Here is a 26,519-nt window from a genome sequence, read left to right as displayed (position 1 = left end):
CCGGTGGACCTTATCTTGTTGGTGCTTTCTGTTTGGGGGAACATAAGGTACACACACACACACACACAGACACTCACTCACTCCCAAAATCAATGAAGTTCATGGTCTTTGATGAGAAAGTGAGATTCATGGTGGTGTGTGTGTGTGTGGGAGAGATTGAGGGCTACATTCCTTTTCTGGCAGTAACTCAGGAACAAAGGTAATACAGAGAGGGTGCCGGGAGGGGTGTGTGTGTGTGTGTGTGTGTGTGTGTGGTGGGAGTGGGCTGGTGGAATTACACTGCCAAAAGCATTTGGCCAAGTTTGTCTTTTACGGCCGTCCAGTTTTGTGTTCCTGATGTGATGCTTTTGCTCCCCTTTTGAGAAAAGGGGCTGCAGCTGTCATTTTTATTGGAGGAGTTTTATAGCGAGACTTAATGGCTTAAAGTGACAGCTCTCTCTCCCTCTCCTTTCTCTTTTTTCTTTCGCAATCTCACCCATGAGGCCCTTAACTCAAGGAAATCAAAGAAAATTTGCTTGCCTTCTATGTGCCCACCCTCCACTTTCCCACCCCTCACCCCTGCCAACATCCAAACCAAACTGTGCAAGAGGAGAAAAAAAAGATTTGTACTCCAAGTATGAACACAGCAAAAGAGTGTGTTTTTTTGTTTTAATTACAGTAAACTGCCATGAAGTGTACGCCAGTGTTTTTTTTTTTTTTTTCTCCCTTCGTTGACTATCTCTGCTGATCAGTATAAAGCATTAATTATATTTCATGACTAAGAAGAAGCCGCATTGGCTTTGGATAAATCAGTGCATATTTTAGCCTGTCATGCTCTCTCCTCTCTCCTCTGTGGCCCACACTTGTTTATGTTCTAAACATAGTACAAATCAGAAAGTGCTGGAAGGCTTTCTGATGCACAAATCATGGAATGACTCAAATGCTCGTTAATTATTTGTGTAAGGAGCTCCTCGCTCGCAGGAGGTCTTTATTGATAACGGCCACACTGAACTTTGCACCTCAAACCTTGACCTTTGCTCCCCATATGCTCCATCATTTCAGGAATTTGCCTTTGGCATTCAGTTTGTTGTTTAAAGTGTTTAAAGACAGTAGCTTGTAGCTCTTGCTTTTTTTTCTTTGTCCTCTGCTCTTTTTTATTTTTCTTTCCTTTTTTCCTTTTTTTTCTATTTGTCATTCCCTCCATCTCTTAAGATTCCACAATCTGTGATTTGTGGTGATTCACAGCAGAGCTGGAACTGAGGATTAAGCCTCAGTATAGTCTATAAAATAGTGAAAAATGGCCTTCACAAGTTCCTAAAGCCCAAGGTGACGTCTTCATGTTGCTTTTTTAATCCCATTCCATAGTCCAAAACCCAAAATATTCATTTTGCAATGATTTAAAACTGAAAAAAAGTAATAAATCTGAACATTTTAAAAGCTAGAGCCAGGGAATGACTGGTGTTTTTGCTTGTTAGATGACTTAAATCAAGCAATTTCTCAGCAGTAATTTAAATTCACACTTTGGATTTTCAGAAGCTCGATTGTTTCTGTGAACACTCAGTGCTCAGTGTTGGAATCATCTGAGCACCATTAGTTTCAGGGTTTATTGAAGGTCCTCTGAGTGTCTAAATGGCTTTTCTGTGGGCTGGCAGTATTCAGGGTACGTACAGCCACTCTTTTGAAGTGGAAACACAGTCTCTGTGGGGATTTGACCAGATCACACTCATAATTCGCATTGAGAGGAAGGTCAGTTTGCCCTGCTCTAGCCAGAATTCTCCTCTCTGTGCTCTGTGTGCATCACAGAGCCAGATAGGGAACGATTGAGAAAGAAACAATATGATTAAGAAAGAAATGAAAAGAAACAGCATAGCATATGTGTTTCGTAAAATTAAAACGCTGCCAAGAGCCACAAAAAAAAAGCCAGTTGCTGTCAGAAGCTAACTACCCTCTTCTCCTCTCTGCAATCATCAAGTTGCCATGTTTTCAATAATAAAAACAACTGCCGACTCTTCTGCTGTGATTGCGGTAATGCATGAAAATAACTCGGCTGTTTGGCGGTTACGTGTTTTGTAATTAAGTTATGAGCACACAGGCTTTGATGGGTATTTGCTGGAGAGGGATGACGAATTGAGTGAATACTAGATATGTTACGCTCCTTCATGTCATTATTTTTCCTTATGCCCACATTTTTTTTTCCATACTAATTATAGTTGGCCCCAACAAGAACCAGAGATAAAAAAAAAAAAAGTTGATGTATTTCACTGAAAGTACTCATACAGAACAGTGTTGCAGGAGTGAGTAGAATTTGATTTTATGCATCTAGATGTTACAGTAGGTCACAGAAGTAAGATTAAACTACAGTGGATCATTGCTTCACACGTGGTAATAATATGTATCTGTTACACTGGTTGCGATATCATCAGTGTTGTAACATGATCAAAAGCTGGAATGATGTGTTTGATGTTTCTGTACTCCTCTGAGCAAGAAAAAGAATTAAATTATGGACTCCAACTGAGAAGTTGCTTTTATAAAACTGTATATTCAGGTGTATACACAGTAACCTCCCTGTCTTTTTCCACACACACACTCATACTCAAAACACCCCATGCGTGTCCGTGCGTATGTACATGTAAACACTTGCTGCTGCAGCAGAAACAGAGCGAGGTAATTAAGACGGTTCCTGTCACTGCTCCATCACAGTTTCTTTTTGAGGCTGCACGGAGCGAGATGAGGTGTCCCAGCGTGCCTCACTCCCACTCCCACTCCGACTCCCCCACCCCCATCACCACTACCACCACTGCCATCGCCGTTACGCTTGTCTGTCACCTTGCCAGAAGCCAGGTGGGGTGGGGCTGCCACGCACTGCTGGACAGAGGGGCACAGAAATCCCACAGCATTCAGAAAACGCCTTGGTTATGTTCTGTGTTCACATGTGTGACAGCGTGTGAGCGGGTTGGTGTTTGGGTGTAAGCAGACAGACAGCGGTGCTGAGAGCAAAAGGTGAAGGTTATGTGCATTGACCCTTGCACATCAATAAGTACACATTTTGACTGTGACCAAGAAGCTGCAATACTCATATTTTCACATATGAGATGAATTACTAGCTTCTGTTTGTATGTCACAGACAAATGCAGTAGCTTTTTTTTAAGGCTGAAAGAAACAATATATGGAGGAAACAATATAGACAAGATAAAGATAAGGCTAGATAAACTAAGTCACTGTGATTGTTGAGTTAGTCTTGAAAGAAGATTTTAACTACCACATGGTTTGCCAAGGTACACCCAGAGTTGGCTACAGATATCGCCCATTTTTCTTCCTCCCAGTCAGGTGGAGGTTTGCATTGGCATGAAAGCGAGCTCTGACCCCACTGATCTGGCCTTACACTGCCAATTTGAGGACATTGCCAACTCAGAATTGAAATGTAGTTATTTCTTCTTCAGAGAGAATGAGATATGCTGCTCTGAACACAGAGAAAGGCTTTCATACCTTCAAAATTAACTTATGTTGGGAACAGCTATAATTTAAATTAGACTTCTACAGAATGAGGCACAGTGGCCTATGGGCACAAAACTCAAGTAGCTTATAATAGCCAGTGACTCAGTTCTCTAAGGTTATGTTTTTACACTGCACACATATTCAGGCAACCTGGAGTGTTACTTAAAAACCTACCTGTAAGCCAGTAAAAAGCTCAACTTTTCCCAGTGTCGGCCAGAAGAACCTGGCATTATCATGCGTCATAATATTCCAACATTTAAGAAACTTTTCCTGAATTTTGGAGCATTCCCCTTAAACGAGCTTTTTATTTGTTATATCCATTTCATCCATTAGTTTGTCAGGCTAAGGTAAGGAAGGGTGTGTAAATTTGGACAGGGTTAGAAAGGACTTAAAAAGTCTGAGGCTGAGGCTGAAAAATAGCATCAGTGACATAACTGTGTTGATTCATTAAGTGAGTAATACAAACACATCTCTGATGAGATCATGCTCAGTAACAAATACCACTGCATCTGTAGCTAGTCTAATTTATCCTTTGACAAAGTTTCATCCATTTCCTGTAGCTAATTTTTCCCTTGCTTAAGAAACTCAGTGCTTCTTCCTACCTAACCCTTTGTTAGGATTTAATCTTAAATGCAATGGAACTTTTTAAGTAAATGTCATTATTTCTTTTGGACTTTTCAGGTCCTTTGTTGTCACACACAGCAGAACTCTCTGTTTTTATTAGCCTCCGTTCTGTTGTTCACTGTCCATAAATATTGATCCAGTAATGTTAGTAAAAGTAATTTTCATTTTTATATGTGTTTAGCTCAAACTGTATGTCACTGTGAGTTGTTGCCTTTTGTTATTGCTCAAGTTGCCCTCACCATTCTCGGTTGCCTCATTTTGGAAGTACTTCCCTTCCCCAGAGTCAGACCTGGATTAGTGATAGCTTAAGCTGTTGCTCAATCTGGTAGCAGACACAGTTTTTCTAGATCTAGACATGGACAAGCTCTCAAGACACTCTGCGTCAGAAAGTTTTCTTCGACTTTCATGTCCTCCTCACTCTGCAGCAATTGGATTCAGGTTCAACTTTGACAAAGTGGCCCTTTAAACCAGTTTGTAAGATTAGAGGCTGTGACTGCAATTATGATAAACAGCAGATCCATTACGGGAGCTACCAAACAGTCTGGATTACTGATGAGATCGAGAAAACCGAGGGATATTAGCTGATTCAAAAAGGACTGACACAGGTCGTCCCAGAAATGGATACAAAGCGTAAATACATATATGCTTAGCAAATTCAAACTTTCACATTATTTTCACAAATTACTGTGCATGAGAGAGATTAGAGAAAAAAAAAAGATCAAATGTGAGATAACAGGGTTCCTCTGTGGGCTTTTCCTCTGCCTGCAGTAGAGAAAGAGTGATTAACTGTTTGTTGACGCCCGCAGGTCTAGCATGTTCGTACATCCGCCCAGACTGTGGCCCCTCGGCCTCTGCACACACACACACCTGTACGCTTGTGCACACATACAGACAGACTTAACAGAAGTCTGGAGAGCTTTGTCACCTTCGGTTAGACACCTCGCTGTGGCCGTCTGGTTCTAGGAATGTTTCTCAACGGCAATAAGGTGGAAGGTTGTTAAGAATAGAGGGGGATGGGCAGTCTATCTGGAAAAACAACACTGGCGACACGGAACCTCTTACTCGCCATATTGACAGATGAACATGCTGTACCAATCATTCCACCGTGAACAGCATGACTGAAACTCTTTCTGCTCGTGGGTGACGTTTGGTTGAAGGTGCTAAGGCTGTTTCCTCAACATTTTATTGCCCCAAAAGGGAAATTTGCTTTCCAGACAGGGTTTTCTGTGAAATCACACAGTAGAGCCATGCAACATGAAACAATGAGGCCACTTAATATGAGACATTAAGAAACATAAAAAATTGCTTTAATTTAAACCCATCTTCGCCATGGTGAAGAACTTTTTTTCAAGCTGAACATCATTAATTAGTCACTGAGCATAAGAAGAATGGATGAATGCAGAAAACACATTAAGTGGTGAATGAATTTGTTAACCTGCCTTTTATACAGTGAAAACTCACTTGTTTGTTTGTAATGTATAGGACCAAAAAAAAAAAAAAGTTGAGCAACCAGGTTTACTAGACAGACAGAGACAGGCAGGCGTGCAGGCGCTGGCCAGGTCTTTGTCATCAGCGTTCTACATACCAAAGTGCTGACAGTTGCCTGCACAAACGGCTCTGACAAGTTCAAGTGTCACATTTAGGATGCTTTCTTCTGTTTCAGGCCAGAATGGGAAACAGGAGAAGGCTGCAGATTAAACAGGACAGATCTGAGCGTTGAGTTGTTGGCGGAACAGGACCATTATTGAGCAGGATTTGTGCGCAGCTGTGTAGTTTTATGTACAGTATTTATGTGTGTGTTTCTGTTGACATGTACTAGGCCTGCAGCTAACACGTACATTATTGATTCATTTGTTGTTTTTTTAATTTGTTTATTGATTAATTAGTTAGTAAAATGTCAGAAAATATTGAAAAATGCTCATAACAGTTTCCTGAAGCCCAAGGCGCCATCTTTAAATTGGTTGCCTTGTGTGATATTTAATTTATAATGACATAAAACACAGAAGAGCAGCAAATAGGCACATTTGAGACGCTTGACCCAGAGTATGTTTGGTACTCTGGCTTGATACATGACTTAAACAATTAACTTATAATGAAAAAAAAAAAATGTAGAATAGACTTGTTACTGATCTAACTGTTGCAGCACCAGTATTCACATTTGTGTATATGTAGGGTGTGTGTGTGTGTGTGTGTGTGTGTGTGTGTGTACGCGCTCGGGTATGCATATGTGTCAGTGTGCTCAAGTCCGCACATGTTTGCCTTCGTGTGCCATGTGCTTCATTAGCTGATGCAACCACATGCGTGTTCTGAACTGGTGCTGTTGGTTTTGGAGTCCCCGACACACTGATTCATGAACTGCTGCATGTGGAGCAGTGTAGAGCGGAGCAGCTGAGAATCAGTGTGCTGTCTGGGAGAGGGAAGGTCAGGGGTTGTGGCTGGGTCACGCTCTGTGGGAGAGGAGCAGTCTCAGCAGACATGACAGTGTTTGTGTGGAGGTGAGGAGAACGGAGCAGCGATGGAAGTGGGGGGGACAAAACTGGATCAGTGTGGATTCTGGTAAAAGGAAGCAGGATGCATGTTTTTATTTAGGTCTTGTTTCACTCAGTGCATTGCTTTTTTTTCCCCCTCATCACATCAGTGCAGCTATTGTTAGTAACAGAGTTAATTGTTAATTGATCCAAAGAGCGATAAAACAAGGCACCTAATCTCCCTCTCTTTGACACACACACTCTAACACACACATATGTGTGCTGTAAAGAATGAGAGTGGATGTTTATTACAGGATCCAAGTGGATGCTAAGGTGCCCTGGGGGCTATTAAAGCCCTCACTTAAAAGGCACTATCAGGGAACACTGATGTGGGCTGCCTGAAGGAGGGGGGGAGAGGGGTTGTAGAAGGAGAAAGAGAGGGTAAAAGAGAGGAAAGGGGAAGAAAGAGAAGTCTTTGGAACAGCGAGCAGAAGGAGGGAATAAACAGAGTGAGCACATCTGGATTGCCTCAGCAGAATATTTGTGCAACATCTGGAAAAATTCCCTGGAATTTAAGGGTCCCCTCCTTTCATTTCAGTTATTTTTTCTCCTTCTTTTCACTTCTTCTCCGTTCTGGTTTTCTGCATCTTCAAAGTCTCTTACCCTGGTGCGGCAGGCACGTAAATACTCCCGTAGTAATGCATGTTGAGCCCTTGCAGACTTTATAGCGGGCCAAATTGGGCCCATGTGACCAGCTCCCCTTTGTGCAAGCCTGGGCTAATTAAGTGGCACACAAGTGAGAGGGCACCCGCCTGTGCATCCAGACCTAGGCCAGGCCTGGGCCAAACACAACCCCTCATAAAAGCAGGGCAAAAAAAAAAACAACAACAAAAAAATGCCTCCGGTTTCTATAGACAGTAAAGTTTAAATCAGAGCATGAAAAATAACCTCTTTGTCTTGTTTTCAACATAACTAAAACTGACGTTTCTGGTACAGCATGAAAGAGCCGCAGCACAAACAGGCTACCTTTGTGTTATTTCAATAGCACATTAAGATTTTTTTCATATATTAGTTTGTTGTCATTGAAAAGGACATACAAAGAGTGCGAACACGAGGCTCCCTTTGAGGTATAAAGTCCCAGGAGAGACAAAAGAGCTTCAGTACTGAATCAACACCTTCAGTCGATTTGTATCACTCAGCTTTCACGGAGTCCGTGGCGCCGCGTTCAGCTACAGGGCCCTTACAGTGCATTAGAGATGCACAGCGAGGCTTTTGTATGTCTCCTCCGTGAGATCATAAGAGCGGTTCTCCCTCCTCTCATCAGTGGCGGTGCGAGCCTGCGTTCATTGGTGATTAAGATTCAGACGAGCGCTGAGCGCCTTCTGTCTTACCTGGGCGAGGCTCCTTGTGGGTCGGCGGTGCTGACAGGCAGGTAGCTTACTCAGAGCGGGGGGGGGGAGTGCAGGAGAGCGCAGAGGTACATGCTAATGTGGCGACTGCGCTGATCAAAAGAGGTGCATCACAGTCTCCCTCTGATGGGCTTACTGATGCTAGGCACCCCTGAGAGCTACAGTACACACAGGCAGGAGTAGGGCAGTGATCAGAGGAAGAAAGTGAGGGGAGTGAGAGAAAGAAGGGAGGACGGGTTCAGCGAGATGGAGGGAGGAGGGGGAAGAAAGGGATAGATGATAGTGAAGGAGAAAAACAGGAAGGATGAAAAGAGAAATCTTAGGAATATAATACTTTTAGTATTAATTGATAAAGATTTTGTTTTCTTCAGTATCTGGTTATATGACTGAGGGAAACATGTCGTTTCAGTTGGTCAGACTTCTCTCTGTATAAGTTTCTTTCTGCCTGTCTGAGCTGAAAAGTACATATGTGCTGGCGTGTAACAGGTGGCCATTCTTTTGTTCAAAAAACAAAAAAGGGAAAACCAGTTAAAGTATATAATACAAACATCTCTCCATATTGAAATAATGTTTACAGCAGAAAGTCTAACCATTAACTGTCATCACATTTTCAGTTTCTCTCTGCTGACACTTATTACTGTGGACTGTGGTGGGAAGTGTCATCTTGCAGCACAAAACTCACCGACTTTTGGGTGAATGAAAACAAAATACTGGTGCGAAACAATAAAAACGAACGCCACTTCTTTACAGGGTAGTGCTCCTTTTCCTGGAAGTGCTGCAAAAATTCATATGACTTGATGATTATTTTCATTTTTTTTTACAACAGAAACTGTAGATTTTCTTAATCTAATCAGTTAGTTGTTTACTGAATAACATATTAGAAAATACTGAAAAGTGGCCTTTATAGTTTTCCGAAGTCCAAGGTGTCAGAAATCACATTCTCACATTTGTGAACCTGGAATCATGTCAAAAATCATGTTTTTTTTTCTAGATAAATTACTTTGATGACTCTGTCTGGCAGCTGTTGTTGTAACACAATAGATATTATAGATGTACACAGGCACAAATATACACATGCCAGCAGGATTGTTGATATCAGCATGCTTAGAATGAGGTGTCTCACTGTTTGTCCTGAAGTCAGATTGTGATGCTATGTTTCTTGCTTTTTTTTTTTTTTTAAATGTGAATCTGAGAGCCTGAGGGCCATGTCATAGAGATGACTTCTACACCGAGCTTCACTGGGAAGCATTTTCCCCCCGTGCCTTCAGGTTATCATGTACGCAGACATCTCTGCACGGCCACTGCAGAATGACCTTGCTCCGGCTCGTCCACTTGCCCGTCCCTTGATCCAAATTAACTTTGCTGTTTTGGACCCTACTTTTTGAGAGGGTACACCGCTGCTCAGCTCTAAGCCAATCTGACGGTCTGCCTCTCTTGGTCAGTAATTGTTATTTGAGGTAAGAGTTTTTACCCTGGAAGGCAGAGTTAGTATTTTTGGAGCAGCCTTATGCTTCACTGGCTCATCACATCTTGCGGTGTCTGCAGGTAGACGTGCGCTGATGTCATCGATGACATTTCAGTAGGAGGAGGAGGACGCTGCCAGCCCTCAACTGGTGCCTCACCTCTTGACCCGGACCTCACTACAGTATCAAAATAAACCCGATTCTTATTGCCGTATTTATTTGATTTTTATGCGCCTTAGGGCTTATGCTCTCACTCCTGGTCTACACAGTAAAACTTCAAGTAAATCTCTTAAGGTTAACCAACGACTTTCATGTTTTACCTCATAAATTCTTCTAATAAATACCAAGTCAAGTGATTGTTTACGTTTGAGGTAAGAAAATGGTTATAAATCTTAAATTCAGAGGCTGCACACACAACGAGGGTCAGACCTACGGAAACATAAGCAATATAAAAAAATCAGGTTAACAGCTTCATTTTTTTCCTCACCAATTTAAAGAAAAACAGCATAATAACTCATGAGTTAGGCTGGTAGCAGCTAAATTCAGATCACTTTATTCTTTTGGCAAAGATAATGATCATTTATTAAACATTTAGTACTTACATTACAATATCATGATCGCTTTTTGTAAGGATTATACCTTATGCACAATATAGGCTTTTAAAATCCATCAGATATACATAAGGCTTTGATATGATATTTGATAATTACATGCAGTTTTCATGTAGCCTATCTAAAAAAATGCATTACTAAGTCATCTGTTCATTCGTGTAAGGACATCCTGGGGTAAGGCGGATATTTATGTCAAATAAGGTCATCTGTACATCAGTTCCTCACTGTTGTACAACTGTGTAGATCTGATCTCCTTTGCAGCAGCTGCCTTGTTTATCTGTGCATTAACACGCAGCGATCTAAATGCATTGAGCTAGGGCCCGTGATCTTGAAAGCCCGGGGGTCAAAGTGGTCGGAGAGAAGAACCATGTGTTGTTCTGGGTCGTCAGTGGCATTACATCTCATGGATTGGCTCAGATCCGGTGGGGAATCTCAAGTTAGGGTTCACATGAAATTGCGGTTAGCCAGTTTCAATAGTTCAATGCCCAGCTCACTGTGTCTTTCTGTCTCTCTTACAGAGACATTCACTGAGGCACACGCACATATACATTATCTGGGTGTGTCTCCCGGTCTCAGCTGACAACAGATGTGAATGAATGATTGGTATTCCACAGGCTGGACTCTGGGGGATTGACTGAGCTTATGACCAGCTTAGCCTGTAGTCCTCCTCTTGATTGGCAACTATAGTTTCCTTTTTGGATGGAGCAGGGTGGGTGGCGGGGGGAGGGGTGACTGGGGTGCCAGTGGCATTTTGCATCTCCGGACTTGCCACCCTGCATTACACAGCATGTGCATCTCAGTCATACAATTGAAATTCGGCTCAGTCACAATAAGAGCGCATCAGTCAGTCACCTCTGAGCTGCCTCATTATTACATGGAGCTCTACTGCAAAGTAGCACAAAAAAATAAGTGTAATTTTAAGTTTTTCCAGGTGGCCTGCACATTAAATGACTTGCAGTGTAATGTCTTACAGAATTATACTGACAATTTAAAAAAAATTAGCTCTAATTTTTTCCCAAAGCACAAGGTGATGTCTTCAGACATCTTGCTTTGTCCAGTAAGCAGTCCAGAACCAAAACATACTGAGTTTACTATCACAGACGGACAGAAACCAGACAATATTCATACATTTTCTTAGATCATCAAAATAGTTGCTGGTTATTTTCCTTCTGTTCGACTAACCAGTTGATTGACTGATCGTTGCAGCTTGAATCTGATGTAATGCATGGTGGTTCACTGCATTAAACATTCATTCGCTCACTAAATTTACTGTAATTTGTGCATTTTGCATCTGTTTGACAATATATTCTCACAGAGCTGTCACTTGTGACATCTTTGTTTTTAAATATCTCGCAGTCCTTTGCGTTTATCCAGAATAATGGACAGTGTATGTTATGGCCATTAGCCCGTCACAATGGAGCTGTCTCATACTGGAACCGTGCTCCCTCCTGTTATGATCATTTCCATGCTATCTCAGGCTCTCGCTTTGTTTCCTGTCTCAGAGGGAACAGCTCACTCAAGTCTTTAATGCTCTGTTTTTGTGCTCACTGAAAAGCCTTGCTTCCAACCAGAATACAGTGTAGAATCACACTCTCTATGCCAAGCCTCATCCCCCATGGAAGAGAAATAATTTATAAAATGAAATCTACATTTGTTGTGTAAATGACCACATGCTGTAGGATATTTAATCCTGCCTGCAGTCGATCCCAGTCATGTGACTTGACCTAGTTTTGTTTGCCTCCCTCTGCCTGTCTCTCTTCTTTTTCTCTCTTTCATTCTCTTTCTCTCTCCCTCTTTCTCGCACAGTCTGCAAGTGTGGCTTTGCTCTCCTGGTCTTTCTCTATCCCTCCCTCACCCTTGTGTCTCCCTTTTCTTTCCCCCTCCATCCCTCTCCCTTTTGTTCACCCCCATGCTGGTTGTTGTCTGTGTTTCTGTTCCTTTTCATGACTAATCCAAGGGTTTGTCTTTTCCTCCTGATGTGTTAATATCTGCAACTATGTGGCCAATAATTCTGTCCTTGATTGTGTACTGAATACAAATCTGGAAAAAAAATGACATCTGTCAAATGAAGGAAATGACACTCACTCACAGTATGATTGCTGTTGTGACAGCAGAATATGGGTTATTATTGAAGTCATGAGTCATCTCATCCTCCTTGACATCCACAAGATTTTTACCCACAAGACAGTTATGCAGAATCACTTCTGCTTCAGAAATGTCAAATAAATGTGACGAATATCAGATGAAGGTCAGATTTTACTTTGGCAAGCATATTTTTTTTTTTGTTTTTTACTGAGCTGCATTGTGAGGAATCTTTGTCTTTGGATCTGTTTTCTTCTTGGATTTGATTGGGTGCCCTGTGGTGGCCCTGACCTGTGAACATATCCATTTGCAGTCTGAGTCAATAATATGAATTTCACAACGCTGCAGTGCAATTAAAGTTGGATACTGTTGATTGTTTCAGTGATTATATCAGATTATATCTCAAGGTGATGATTCTGCTGTATGATCCGGCGCAGTTTGTCTTGTGTTGTCCTTGTCTTGATTCTTATTGTGAAATGTAGGAAATGGAAAAATGCTGCACTTTTCTCTTCTTCAGTCAGAGGAGAGTTAGAAATCCTGAAAGTTGAATATGTAATGTGGGTACGCTGATGAGTAAGGGTACCTTGCAGATTTAGAATGACTGTAAGGTTGTAGATGGGAGAGCTCAGAAGAGCCAGGCAAGTTATCTTAAGCTAAAAATCGCTTTCTCATAAGATTATTTGGAGAAAAGAAATGTGGAAAATGTATTATTTGCGCTTTACAAAATATAGTAGTGTTTGAGGAAAAGATCAATGGACAGATCGATGCATAGCTACTGTAGATGGACATCCCTGTAAAAACAAATGCAGCCGGCTTGGCACAGCCTCAAGTGGAATAACTTGATTGCCTCTTGGAATGCGTGGCATGTATCCATTCCTGAAGAGCACAGGAGATCACTCAGGCTTTGGAATAATACTGTAACCCATAACAAGCCTAAGTCTCAGCTGTCTCACTCTCACAGTGCACACTATACAGTCCACAAGTCAGTGGTTTTACACACTTTATGTTTGTATCCAAACAGGCTATGTTCTGTGTTGCTATAACAAGTGGTTTATAGGCCATTACAAGCTATGGTCTTTCTGCAAAGATGAATTAATTATGTAGCCTGAGTGTTAAAGCTTTCAGTGTCAATGCCTTGATTTTGTTCAGTGCGTACTTGCCATTTATTTAAAAATTGCAGTGAAAATGTTATTTTTATTATTTTTTAATCATTTTCTTAATCCATAATACTGAATTCCATGTATTTTTACCTCCTGAATGACATTCTAGGGGTGAAGAAATGATTATACAAGAATGATTATTCTTGACTAATCACTCCAGAAGAGTTTTTTGAGGTAAAACTCGTAAAATTCAATGAAAGTCTAATTTCATGAGTGCCTTTTGCAGGATTGGCCCATTTACGAGTAATTATTTTACTGCTGGCTTTAAAGGCTCGACGAGGTCCGGCTCTTCTGAGTGTTTTATTATTTTTTTTTTTACATAACATGCACAAAGTGCCAAAGAACAAGTTGAGAATCTCAGCCAGAGCTTTCTTGGACCTTTTCAAGACATGAGGATTAATTAGGCCTTTGCTTTTTCCATAATTACTTCAAATGTTAACTTTGGGGGAAAATCAATGTCATCTTCTAGGTTACTTTAAAAAAAACAACAAAAAAAAACATGTTTGTGGGCACCAATTTATGTAACAGTCTAAACTGGATTTCCTCAGTCCTGACAAATTAAGTATTTTGAAAGCCTTGACTGTGTTCCACCTTCAGCCTTAAACAAACAGAAGTAATGTCTTTCAGTGCAGAATTTCCTTTGTAAATGACTTGCTTGGAACTGAGGTGCCAGGACGAAATGTGTGTATTTTTTAAGAGTCAGTAGTGTGATTGAAAAACATCTCTTTCTCAAGGTACAGCAGTCCTGAGCCGGGTGATTGATATGGGGTCTGAAATCTTGATACTTGAAGGTTTACTCAGTGAGAGAGCCCTGTTGTCTCCAGTCATTATCTTGGCCTAAACTCTTCATTCCAAACCTCAACTTTGCTTTGTGAGCTCTGTTTTCCTGTCCAGGTCTTTCCCAGTTCAGTCTGGCTTGATGTCAAATAGTGATACTGAATCAGAGGTGTGCACTTTACAACCAATTTATTGTAAATTTGAAATCCTGGACAGGATTATTCCAATATTTTTCCCTTCTGGAGTCCACTCCCTAATGGAGCTTTACAGTCAACAGGCTGAAATCAACTTTACTGGTTTTTAAATCCCCCATTCCCCATATTTAATGGATCCAACTTAAAGAGGCCTTTTAGCCAAAGGGTGCACTTAATCCCTGTCCGGCACATGGTCTGTCTTGTGTAATTCTTATTCTACTGTATTATGAATTTCAGTGTTTTTTATTGTTGTTCTGGTTTTTCAGAACAACACACCCATGCAGAGCAGCTGCGACTCCAGATGTTTTTGTTTCAGGTTTTGAATTATGTAGCACTTCATATTCGTATGTGCCGCATAACGGGTTCAAACATGGTGTTTCCCATGATGCGTATACGTGGCTTTCTTTTGGTGAATCTTTTAAAAAATTACAGCTGTCCTTTTATGGACAACATAAAACCACAATGAGTGTCTAAAAACATCAGAATCACTTTTTATTTTGATAACAAAAATGTCATTATTGATTTTTCATTTTAAGTAATTGATTAAGCAACATTTTGTGGTTCCTGCCACGCTGTTTGAATGAGACTGAGGTTGCAGAAGGCCTCCCGCCAACAAAGGCAAAATGAACAAATGTTAATGCAAGTCTTGACTTTAGCATTCATTGGCCTTGATTAGTGAATCTGGGTCAGAGTTATAGAACATATTGTTTAGAGGAGAAGAGCAGGACGTGGGTGACAGCACAAGTCCTTCCTTCTGTTTTGTCCTTGGGTATTTGTACATGTTTACATCCTTAGTACATTGGATTCAAGATGTACTAGGCAGAGGTGGCAGGAGGAGGTTAATGGGAGACGCTGCGCTCCTGTAGAGATGGGAGCGTGGGCGTGTGGAGTCAATTTAGCAGGCTAACAGGAAGCGTGCTCCCACTGCTTCCACCAGGGCTCAGGCAGCCGGTGAGTGGGGCACAGGTCGCTACACTGTACCACACCTCACTTTCTGCCTTGGAGCACCTCCACACTGCTGTTAATGCATCAGATGTTCCCCCGCAGAATATTCATCTCCATACAGTGAAGTGCAGCTTTATTTTAATGTTAGCTGCTGGAGGTAATTCTCTTTGATCACTCCAAAATGTCAGCTATGATCAAGGAAAATCGAGGCGATGAACTAAGGCCAGAACCGTATCCAATTGCAATCATTAATCAAGACTAAAAATAGCAGTTTTGACACTAGGTTGAAGCATTGCAGATGAGGGTGAATCCTACAAAGTACTGGATGAATTTCCACCAGTGATCCATTAGAGGAAGTACATAAAACAAAGTTTTATCTCTGCCTTTCTGATGGTGATATTTCACAGCTGAGAAAAGGGCCAGTGTGTGCTGTGCCAAGGGCTGTTGGCGTGGGCAGATAGTCCGTCATGTGAACTGCTACTGTAAAGATCAGCAGAGGGATAGTAGATTTTTAAATGCTTCCTTGTGTCCGTTCCCGGGTGAAAGGAGCCTCTTTTACCCTTGCAGCTTTTTCTGAGTCCAATCACACAAATTTGATTAGAGTCGTTTGCCCAAGGAGCTGCTCTGGCTGCTGGGCTGCACTGAGGCCCTTGTTCCCTTATTTGCCCCGGAGAAAGGTTCTGACATGCACAAGCAGTCTTTGAACCAGCCCCTTCTTTTCTTCCCCTCTAACCTCATTTACCACACTCTTTTAGCCCCCCCCCCCCCCCTCCTGTCTGTGGCTGCCCACCAATGGCCTCCCTTTGGCTTCATCACGTCACGTCACGGCAAGTGAGATAAATGACTTCTATAAATTATCAGGAACCGCTGCTTTGGTGTCATCTAAGCTTAACCCTGGCACTGGAACGTTTACGTTACAGTCCTGAGACAACGCAGTGCATTTCTGTGGGAAAGGTGAACCTGAGAGACAGGAAGAAATGCAGTCACTGCCAAAATACATCCATCCCTCATTCAGCATTAGATACTCTTTGAATACTTTTGTCATAACTCAACTTTAGAGCCGTTACGTATGCAGGTGTACTTTTATGTCTGGAGGCAGTCAAGTTTGGTTTTGGCATAAAAGTCTGTGTGGGCAAGAAAAATAAAACCATGATTAAAAAAAAATTCTACACCAACCAATCCAGCTACTTACAGAGGTGGTGGGGTTGGTTATTCACACCAGAAATTGCAACGGAATTGGAAGGAGGCCTGTGGGTGGAGCTTTGTCAGCGGCAGAGTTTTCCACAACCACAACTACACTTTCAAGTAGTTGTCTCCAGACGTGTGTTCATTTTACAAAGTGTCAGAATTATGTCTGGCTCTTTGAGTGTAGTCATAACCCTGGTGTCAACAAGGGCAGTGGAGCAGCAGCACTATTTAATGACTGTTGATATATATATACAGTAGGGTCCAGCAGAAGTCTACTTTCACAAAACTCTATCACAAAATATGAGGCAATGGTGTGTCAAACAATGTCAGTATAGTTTTGTTTGTTGCCTCTTTTTCTGCAAAAAAAAAAACAGTCACACTTTTCACATGCATTAGTTTTTCCTAACTTCACGTTATGTAGTTGACTAAAATTGAAATAAACAACTCAAGATTACATCAATAGAATTGATTTGTTTTAATTAGCATTTAACTTATATTTAAATTAGTGGAATCACATTGTCATTTTAAGCTTTCCGTCCGTTGATTACATTAAGCATTATTAAATTTGTGGTTCTAGGAAGTCTAAAAAAAAGAACTTTGATAACAGTAAAAGCCCACAGTTTAAAGATATAGTTTTACAAAGGTCATCTTTGTCAGTTCTACCTTTTCTACAGATGCCTTGCAGCCTCAAATGCCACACCAGGGTAACTGCCACTTTCATTATCCTGAGACTGTGTGAAAGTGCAGACTCAATTTCAGACAAAGTAGGAAGGTATGTTTTTTTGAAACAGCAGTTCCAGAAAGGTGTTCTTGTTCATTTCAAAAGCACCTCAGTTTAGGTCTCGCAAAGCACAGTCGCTTAATAAGTCATTCCATAAAGCTGTCCAGTTAACTTTTTATTGCCGTTGCAGACCTCAGCAGCGGTTGGTTTTGTGACTCAAAACATGATAAACAAATGCAGATTTCAATCACTTTTGTTTTTCAGTTAAGCAAGTGCTGCACATAGCATCAACATCCTTGTCGTTTTGTTAAGGAAGTTTTGCCGCAAGTGATTTGGTTTGTTGTGGCTGAACCTGAGAATTATGTCTTCCAACCAAGGCCTTCATGGATATCTGTTTCTGCAGATTTTGTCTAACCTTCCATTAGGGCTAAAAGACGCCCTCAGGTTACTGATGTTGCCTTAATTCATCCCAGGCAGATCAAATTAAGGCTCTGAAGAATCTGTAGTGACAGTGAGATGCAGGTTAGTATTCAGTTTCTCTACGCAGAAGCTACATGCACCTTGATGCTAGGGCCATCCAGCTGTTATATACCAATTAAAAAATGCAACGTACAGCACAGGCCTGTAACTCCTTTAAAAGCTGCAGCTCTTGCTCATTTTCACATAATGTCCGAGGACTTAGCAGACCTACTCTCCCTGATTTGTCCTGTGTCTGAATTGGCTCCTCATGGACCTTCAGGGTCTCTTTAATGGGGTCTACCTTAGGGTGGAATTTCAGCCTGACAGTAGTGGTTCTGAGACTGCAAGATGGCGTGTAATCAGTCCAGATAAGCAGAGAAACATGCAGAAACAACAACAGAAGGATTTACATGTGTGTAAAATATGTCAAAGCTATTTTTCTAACAAGTATGATAGTACGATCAGCATCTAGGTTTCGCCTCCAGTAATCTTTATGAGGTTTGCTTTGCTGTTGTGATAGATCTGCTCAGGCTTTGCTCTGGTTGAGATAAATAGCAGCTTAGAGGCATGTTGAAATGTGTTTTTTTTTTCCCTTCAAAATGGATATCATCAAATGGGAGGGAAGACAGTTTGCTGATGGAGCAGATATGCTTAGGAGCAGGACTAGATGCTTTCCATGCTGATGATCGGGATCAGATAGGGATGCAGTGCTTAGACGAGAAGTGTTTGATTATCAGCTGATGGGTCTTGAAGTGTCTTTTAGCTGCTTATAGAGTTCGCTGAACTGAAGAAAAGGTAAAGCTGTTTCAGCACATAGGCTTCATCAGAGTGGTAATTGTTGTTGTAAAGTGACAGTGTTGCAAGGGATTTGATCTCTTTCGGGAAAAGTAAACATCATAATTATTATGTGTCACACTTGATGCCCTGCATTTATAGGAAAACAGCTTTTTACACAAACATAGAATATGTCACAAAAAGCATTGCGTAATGTTAATTACGGTTGCAATTAACAATTATTTTGAGTATTTTATTATTTTGACTAATCTCTCGATGATTTTTCCATTATTTATTTAATTGTTTATCTTTAAAATGTCAGAACATAGAGTTTAATGCCAACAAACAACAAACAACAAAAGAGTGCATTTTTGATTGATAATCAATTAAATCAATCACAGTTGCTGACTGATTTCTTAAACAGTTAATCTGTTAATACTTTAAACCACTGACATAGGGCTGATGTGCAGTCTACATATACAAATAATTAAATTTACTGTATTCTCATAGTTATTGTGTTTCTGCTCAATAGACATTTTACAATTCATTGGTCATTCACAGTCAAGTCTTTTGTCCTACGCAATAGCACGCTGCTGAAGGTGAATGGCATTCACGACAGTAACCTTGGCGATTGATGGCTCCTCTGCTGGTCCGTCCTTCCGGTCGCTCTACCAGGACCTTATCCCCTGGAGTCCCATGTGGGAAAGGCTTCTTTTATTGCACCTGGGAGATGCATTAAGGGCCCAATGAACTTTGACCTTGGGCTTGATCACCCTGGCAACACGGGACACGAACAATCGTTACGCTTTAAGAGAGCTCGGCTGCAATCCCTTAAACTCTCATAAATGCTTGAATGTATTTCATTCAAAAGACTTCAGTTTGTGGGATCTTGTAAAGTGTGGAAGTGCTTTCACTGATGTATCTCTGATAAATGAGAATTGTCCGTTAATGAAAATACTTCAGCTGCGCTCTTATCAGTGACTTTTGTTATAATGGCAAATTTACACACCTTTGTTTCATTAGAACCTTGTCATTAAGCTGTTCTTTTATTAGCCTTATATCAATAAAAACCCTTCTTTCATTAGCGGAACATCTCAAAGGCTTGCCTTCATTAGCACAAGGTTGTAAATGCTGGATGCGATTTCATTAGCAGCCTATCTTTAATGAGGAAACCCCCAGCATGTTTACATTGCTCTGATCCCCCATGATCCCTGGAAAGGATAATGCTGATTGGCTGTTAGTGGGGGGGAAAGGTTTGAGCTTGTCCCCCAAAGATTGGATCATGCAATTATTAAAGCCAATGAGATCCTCGCTGCTTAAAAGTGAAGACCGAGATCAAACATTTCTGTAATCAAGGTCCTGCTATAGTATACCAGCCAAGACATAATGATGCAGTATGACAGAGACGATTTAATGGGGAGGCATGTACCAACCTTACCGCTCCTGACAGCAGATCCTGAACCTGCACATACACGTCCATGCTACTGCTGCACTTTCATCATTTACTTCAAGGCCTGAAAAGTAAAGCCCTTCACTGAAAATGATTTATGATGCCAACAGGAAAAAGACACGTACTGTGTATGCTTCTCAAATCCATAGTTTTTCTAATATTTTTACAGCTGTCACGTAACTGAATGTTTGATAGGTTTTTTTTTTTACTTTGATTTAGAAAAAAACCCGAATGTTTTCAAATTTACAGATGTGTATTTACATACAGAACAAAGGATAAAGTTTCTTTCTCTGAGATACTGAGATCAGGTTCAGGCTCAAACTAATTTGTTCCATTTTCTAGGTCCGTCTTCAAGCTTTAGTTGAAATTCCAAGTGTTTGAACCCCATACTGTAGCTTTGCTCTGTCTCGTGGGAACATTATCCCAGTGGATGGCTTGCAGTGTTGGGCTTTTTGGGGGGGGGGTGGTGGGGAGAGCTGCTGTCTGCTTAGTTTACCGCTGAATTTGGAAAAGTCCAACTTGACTGGGAGCCAGGGCTCATATGTTAATGTCTTAATGTTTAGTGACATTGCTCAGAGCTCTATACCATGTGTCACTGTTTGCCCTTTCACCCCTTTGTACAACCAGGATTGTGCCGTGTTCCTGGAGAATTGATTCATTTGGCACTGATTGGGGAAAATGTGGCAGAATATAGTAGATGGAGCAGAACTTTTTTTAATCAAAATTTCACCCAAGGTAAAAAGATGGCATGGTTGATTGTTTTGGAAACTTTGTCTGGAAATTTGGAAAAGTACACAAGATGGGCTATTCGTCTTTAAATTGCACTTTGTATTTACATATGTAAATATTACATAGGTAATTTGATTAACTTTGTTGTAGACATGAAGGTCAATTATGTGAACTGTTCCTTTATGTCTGGGCCATCTGTTGCATAGTTTGAGATGTTTGGGCTATGTTTTGGATCTGGATTATATTAAGTATTTGTATCCATGTCACAGTTAAACATCTTGAGCTCTTGTGTTGGGGTGATGACATGATGACAGACGGATATCTCCAAATTTTGGCAGATTATACTGAACTGGTTTCAATTGATAGATGGCACCAAAGCTAAGAGGAAAATATGCTTGATTGTATTTTGGGGAGATGTTAATCCTGTAAGATTGACAACAAATTTACAGCTTATTCAGAACTTAATCACAATCACACACACACACACACGCAGTCTTGACAAAAGTCCAGGCAACTTTTAAGTTGTTATTATATAGAATCACCAACATAAATTGTCATTACTTTTCATTCATGTCCTTCCAGCATGCCTTTACTCTTAATGATAACCATAAAACTGCGTTTTAGTGTCATTGCTGTTGTTTTCGACTTGACTTTTTCCAACATTTGATAACAACAATGGCATTATTGTGCTTGAAAACAATGCGATAAAGCGTCGGAGGAGATACATGTTTACTTGTAGTTTAATGAGACAGTCAAAATGCCCTCCTCGTCTGTTTTATTTAATTCATGATGTTGGGGATGATCTCAGTCTGTCTGCGTTTGCTCTCGCCGGTCCAGACTTGCTTTGCCTTGTCAGTCCCTGCTTCATCCCTAATACTAATCAAAGCTTTGAAGAATGCATCGGGCATGAACCACCACCCACCCCACCCCACCCCACCTCCCTTTCATCACACATCCACATTGCTGCACATGCACATGCACATGGCACACACTCACACTTGCTCACCCTTATAGGCAGAAAGTATCAGCATCTCAGACAGCTTATCATGGGTAACTAATTCAGTATCCCTTTGCCTATTTTAAATGTCATTCTCTGAGCTCATCTGGAGTGACATGTTTTTCATGGTGGAAATAAAGGCGCTTTATTGGGCTCAGAGCACAGTGACGGGGGGTGGGGGGGTGGGGGGCTCCTCCGCCTGCTGCTCTTGATATTTGCTGGAAATCTAAAGGTCCTCATGAGGAATGAATAAAGTTTGGATTTGCACAGACCTGCCGATGCCAATGAGATCCGCATGAGCTACCCAGTCGATAAAGATGGAGTGAATCCTCCGCTGACTGAGAAAAGCAAAGTGCACACAGAAGTTTCCACTTTGGCTAAAGGCTACAGTGTCAATCATGAAATCAAATGCCACTCAGCCACTTTAAGTCTGGTTAGGGTTAGTGGTTTTGGAGATTGGCACGTTTTTGCAATTGAATGATTGATAAATGGTCTGTTGGGTTCCAACTTTCTGGTGGATCTACAAAATTTTGATTATCAGGGTGTTGTAATTCAAAGTATTTCCCCAAACTGTAGCTATTTTTTCTTCAATTTAGGTTTATTTGTTGCTCTTCTTCTTTGCTGAATGATGTCAGTGGCTTGTGAGTGCTAGTCCGGAGGGGGTACAGCCTACTCAGTTGCTTCATTGTGCTGGATAATGACTTCCCTATTGAAAATGACCTCTTTGACCCCAGAGACAGACAGTAAGACGGCCTCGTCCAGGCCCTGGAGGCACGCAGGCCTAATCTGGCATTTTGCACACACAGAGCTGCTAACCTCGGTCCCGTGCCCGACCGCTTTTTGTCTTCCTCCAGGCCAACCTCACTCAGCATTCTGTAGGTTCTGTCTGGAGCCCTCACCCTGGGTATAGCCACACAGCTGACATGAGCAGTGAGGCGGTGTGGTGCCACCAGTGCGTAGGTTAGGGAGAGGGCCAGATGGCCACAGAGCTTTAAATGTGAGAGGTTGGCTGGGTCTGATGGCTGGTGGCTTAATGCAGGAGGGAGTATATATATATATATATATTTTAACTTGCTCCCTCTTCCCTCCGTGAACACCAAACAAAGACTATAAACGCAGTGTCCTAATTTTGGCATTTACCTTTTTCAGCTGGTGTCAGACTTTTGTTAGACTGGTGTTGTACTCTCAGAAGAGACCTGTTAATCTTGTACTCCCTAGAAGCCATTTTTCTTTTTTAAATTTTTCTTTCTCTTTTTTTCCTTTCTCTTTTTTTGTGTCTCTTATTTACGTATTTTCTCATATCCCTTTCATCACAGGGTTCCTGAAGCCCCAGTGCTCACTGGCTCCTCCCATGCAGCGAGGTCGCTCAGGCGAAGCTTGTTCCTGTTTCAGCGGCGTGTGTCCCCTCCATCAGCGTCGCCTATCCTCAGGTAACACTGTGTGTACTGTTGCTCCATAGGTACTTAGTTCTTGTGTAAAATTCATGGGAATGCGCTTGTCCTCAGTGAAGTACCAGGTAAGAAATGCATCTGGTGTTATTGTGTGTGTTCTTATCACAATAGTGAGGGGATGCACTCAAGAAAGGATCATCAGTTGCGGGTTAGAAGCTGCATTTTTATGAGAAAAATTAGCCATGACGAGCCTGTTATTTTTAAAGTGCACCCCGTGACCTGATGCACCTAGTGAGACTCTCTGATCATCTAAAATAGCATCTCATCTCATTTAATTTAATCTGCTTTGAAGACGTCAAAGGCAGATCAAAATGATATTTTTCAGAAACCAGTATGTTTTTATATACGGTAGATTTGGTTTTCTTAGCTGAAATTGAGATAATTAATATATCTTACATAATTTTTGCGTGCTCTGTGTTTAACAAAATGAACAATATTATCCTGAAAAGAAATGTTTTCAAAACATATAGAAAGGCTTTTTTTAAGATCTGAGTTGAGTTTCTATGACAGTTAACTTCAACTGGTTTTGTCATGCAGTGTAAAGCATTGGTTGTTTGTGCTACACAATGTGTGCACATATGCACACACCATCGCCTCCAGTCAGAGGTGTGTCTGGGGGCCTTTTTGGAGGCAACGCTCAGTCTGGATTTTATGATTAATGGTGTCTTTGCATGTGGAGCCCCAGTGATCGACAAGTTAACTGAGGTGCTCTGAGATCGGCCCCTTCCTCCAAATACCTTAGCCACTCCCCACGCCCCTCCACTCCCCACCCCCTCTACGACAGGCAAGTAGGCTCTGACTTTAGTGGATATTCTGAACTGAACTGTCTGGTATGTGACTAATGAGCAGGGGACCGACTTGTGCAGAACAGTTACCTTTAAGGTTGTGGCTGAACAGTGGTTATATACAGTACACATATTATGTATATATACACCATACAGCCACAATCTTAAAACTAGTAACTGGTGATCAGTGTATATCCTCTAGGCTCACTCCTTCTGCAGTGTCAGTGCTGTGAGCAGCTGGGCTGCCTGTCATGTGAGGAGAGCATGACTCGAATGGCAAGACAAAGTCGCATAAACATATAAACCGATCCACCGGATCAGCTGCTCGAATTTAAAGTTAGATACTTTTGGATTTTTATCCTCTGCAGTCATTAATACTGCTCAGTACACGGAAGAAGAACAAGTATGGAGGCTTATTCTTTTATTTTGAGATGGTTCTGAAAAAAAACATCTAAAAACATATAAATATAGACTACATATTCCCAAGTTTTTTTTTTCAGCTATTTATTGTTGAACAATACAAGCATTTCCTAATAGAAACTGAATGTTTTCCCTCTTTGTCTTGTTTTGAATTAGCCCAGAGTTTAGCTCCTTTGTTCCATCTTTTGCAGCACTACAAATCAATCAGGCTCCTTCCTGGTTTGCTTGATTTAATTAATTTCTACCCTACTTGAAGTGCTCTTACTTGCATTAGTGGAATTTGCTCTGTGAAGTGGTTCAGTGGATTTAAAATACATATGAGTAAATGTTGTTAAATGTTCTATTGAATCGGTCCTCAGGTGGTCATGAAGTTCTGTTCTGTTTTCCAAACAAGGACAAATAAGGGAAAACACTATGTTTAAATGTTCAATAAAAGGCATGAAAAGAGTTGTTTTTCAGAAAAGAAGTACTGTTCTTCTTAAGGACGCAGCCAAAAAAACAAAACACAAAAAAAACAAAAGAAAACCAAGGCTGTGTATTATAACTTCTAGATAACAGCAAAAATGACAAAATCTGATCAATCTAAAGTACAATCTGAATTTGATAAGCAAAAAGAGAATGCATGCATATTTCTTTCAAGTCTGTATCAAAACTGCCTTGAGGTCTTTCCATATTTTAAATCATCCCTTTAAAGCTGACAGTGATACAATCCACTTTACCAGCATGAGTACACTGATCAAAGCCATTACTGCGCACACATTTTATTTTAAGGTTCAGAAACACAGTCATCCTCAATAACCTTGAAACCTTAAAAAAAAGGAACAGAAATGTGAATGGAAAGTAAACTGGTAAATCATATTCGATTCCTGATGCTCATAAAACGTATGCAGTTTGTGTTAACATGGACTGGTTGTTACAGAGACCATCTTGTAACTGCAAAGTTACAAGTTCATAGCAGGACACTGAGCCTGAACCTGCACCAGGGACATAATTCCCATCTGCCTCAGCAGCCTGACATCACCGGAGAAACAACAGCATGTATATTTGTCTAACAGTTGTCTGAAAAAAAGTTTTTTTCTTTCTGTATTTTTAGTTCTCTTAAAAGCAAATAGAGAATGTAAATCCAGATACCTTACTTTCTCTTTAGGAGGTGAAGTTTGTTTTTTTTTACTTTATTGTCTCAGTGGAGACAAGATGAGAACCCACTACTCTCTCTTTCACAGGCAAATACTTTTTCACGGACAAGTTTCAGCACGATCGGTGAGGTGCACAGTTTTTCCGCCAACCTCACCCCCATCTTTGTGTATTTTACAGAGCTATCTTGATTGATTGCAACATTTTTTACTGTTACAGCCTGCAGTGAGGGTGGACGCGTTTCCTGAACAATTAGGAGCATCTGGATTAGAAGTATAGTCTTTCTGAAGTGAAAAAGAAGGAAAACAAAGGTTTTCCTTCTTTGTGTTGTGGCTATTTTAAGACCTGTAGCACACTAGGATATGCGTCACATCAGATTATTTTGTCTACCTCAGACTCAGGGGCAAATGGCGAGGAGAGGAGGAGTGAAAGTGTTGAAAAGTTGGGTTTTACTATCTTTTCTTGTTGCTTTTTCGCTACAGGAGATGTTAAACAAATTCACTGGCGCTTCCTGAGCAGCCAAGAGCAGAGTGCACCAAAGAAAGTGAAGTAACTGTTAGCAGCAGAGGGTGGACAGCCTGGAGTCTAAAGTTTATGGACCCTGTAATAATCATGGGTCTAATTATGGAACGTGTTACTATAAATCCACCAGTGTCCCCAGATTGTGTGATTGTCCTCCAATCTCAACGTTCCAGCCGCCCGACTACGGCCACAATGACAAGCTGCTGTGGGAGGTGCGAGGCGTGTAGTGGTGACCAAGCAGGAGGTTTCTGGGAAGGCTTGTGAGCCTCGCCCGGGGAGCCGTATTCAGCAGCGATCTGCTGAACTCCAGGCTGCACACTGATGTGGCCAGGCTCCGGTTTCAGTGGTTTTACATTGTTTGGGCTTTTCAAAAACAAACTCTTACTGGAAAGGGACCGTGAGAAATGTAGTGTTCAGGACCTTGCTTTTCCGCAGGATTATTTCAAAAAAGCAATCATTTAGTGTTTTTTTTATTAGAAAAAAGAGTCATGATGGGAAAAACGTTTTTTTTTTTTTCTTTTTTCTTTTTTTGGAATAGTGGTGTATGAGGTGAGAGAGAGGGAAAGCGTAAAAGAGAGACGGCATTGAAAACAGGGCTTTTTGAAAAGGCCCTCACAATGCAGGCCTTGTGCTGTGATTTGGTCTGTCCTCACCAAGCTGAGCAGAGGAATGGAAAAGATTA

The 26,519-nt window shown here is 41.2% G+C and overlaps 1 protein-coding gene across 5 annotated transcripts in view; it reads left to right on the top strand.

Annotated features, from left to right (window-relative positions):
- The window catches only part of rxraa (retinoid X receptor, alpha a), a 100,931-nt gene that overhangs the window by 3,504 nt on the left and 70,908 nt on the right, over nt 1–26,519 (top strand). For all 5 annotated transcript variants that reach the window (XM_041059272.1, XM_041059270.1, XM_041059271.1 and 2 more), the window contains exon 2: nt 22,842–22,955. In XM_041059272.1, the coding sequence (XP_040915206.1) occupies nt 22,842–22,955 (114 nt within the window). The remainder of the gene's footprint in view (nt 1–22,841; nt 22,956–26,519) is intronic.

This window comes from Toxotes jaculatrix, chromosome 16 (assembly GCF_017976425.1).
Source record: "Toxotes jaculatrix isolate fToxJac2 chromosome 16, fToxJac2.pri, whole genome shotgun sequence".
Lineage (NCBI taxonomy): Eukaryota > Metazoa > Chordata > Actinopteri > Toxotidae > Toxotes > Toxotes jaculatrix.
Note: the sequence above shows the minus strand (reverse complement) of the source record. Positions and strands in the feature narration are given on the sequence as shown.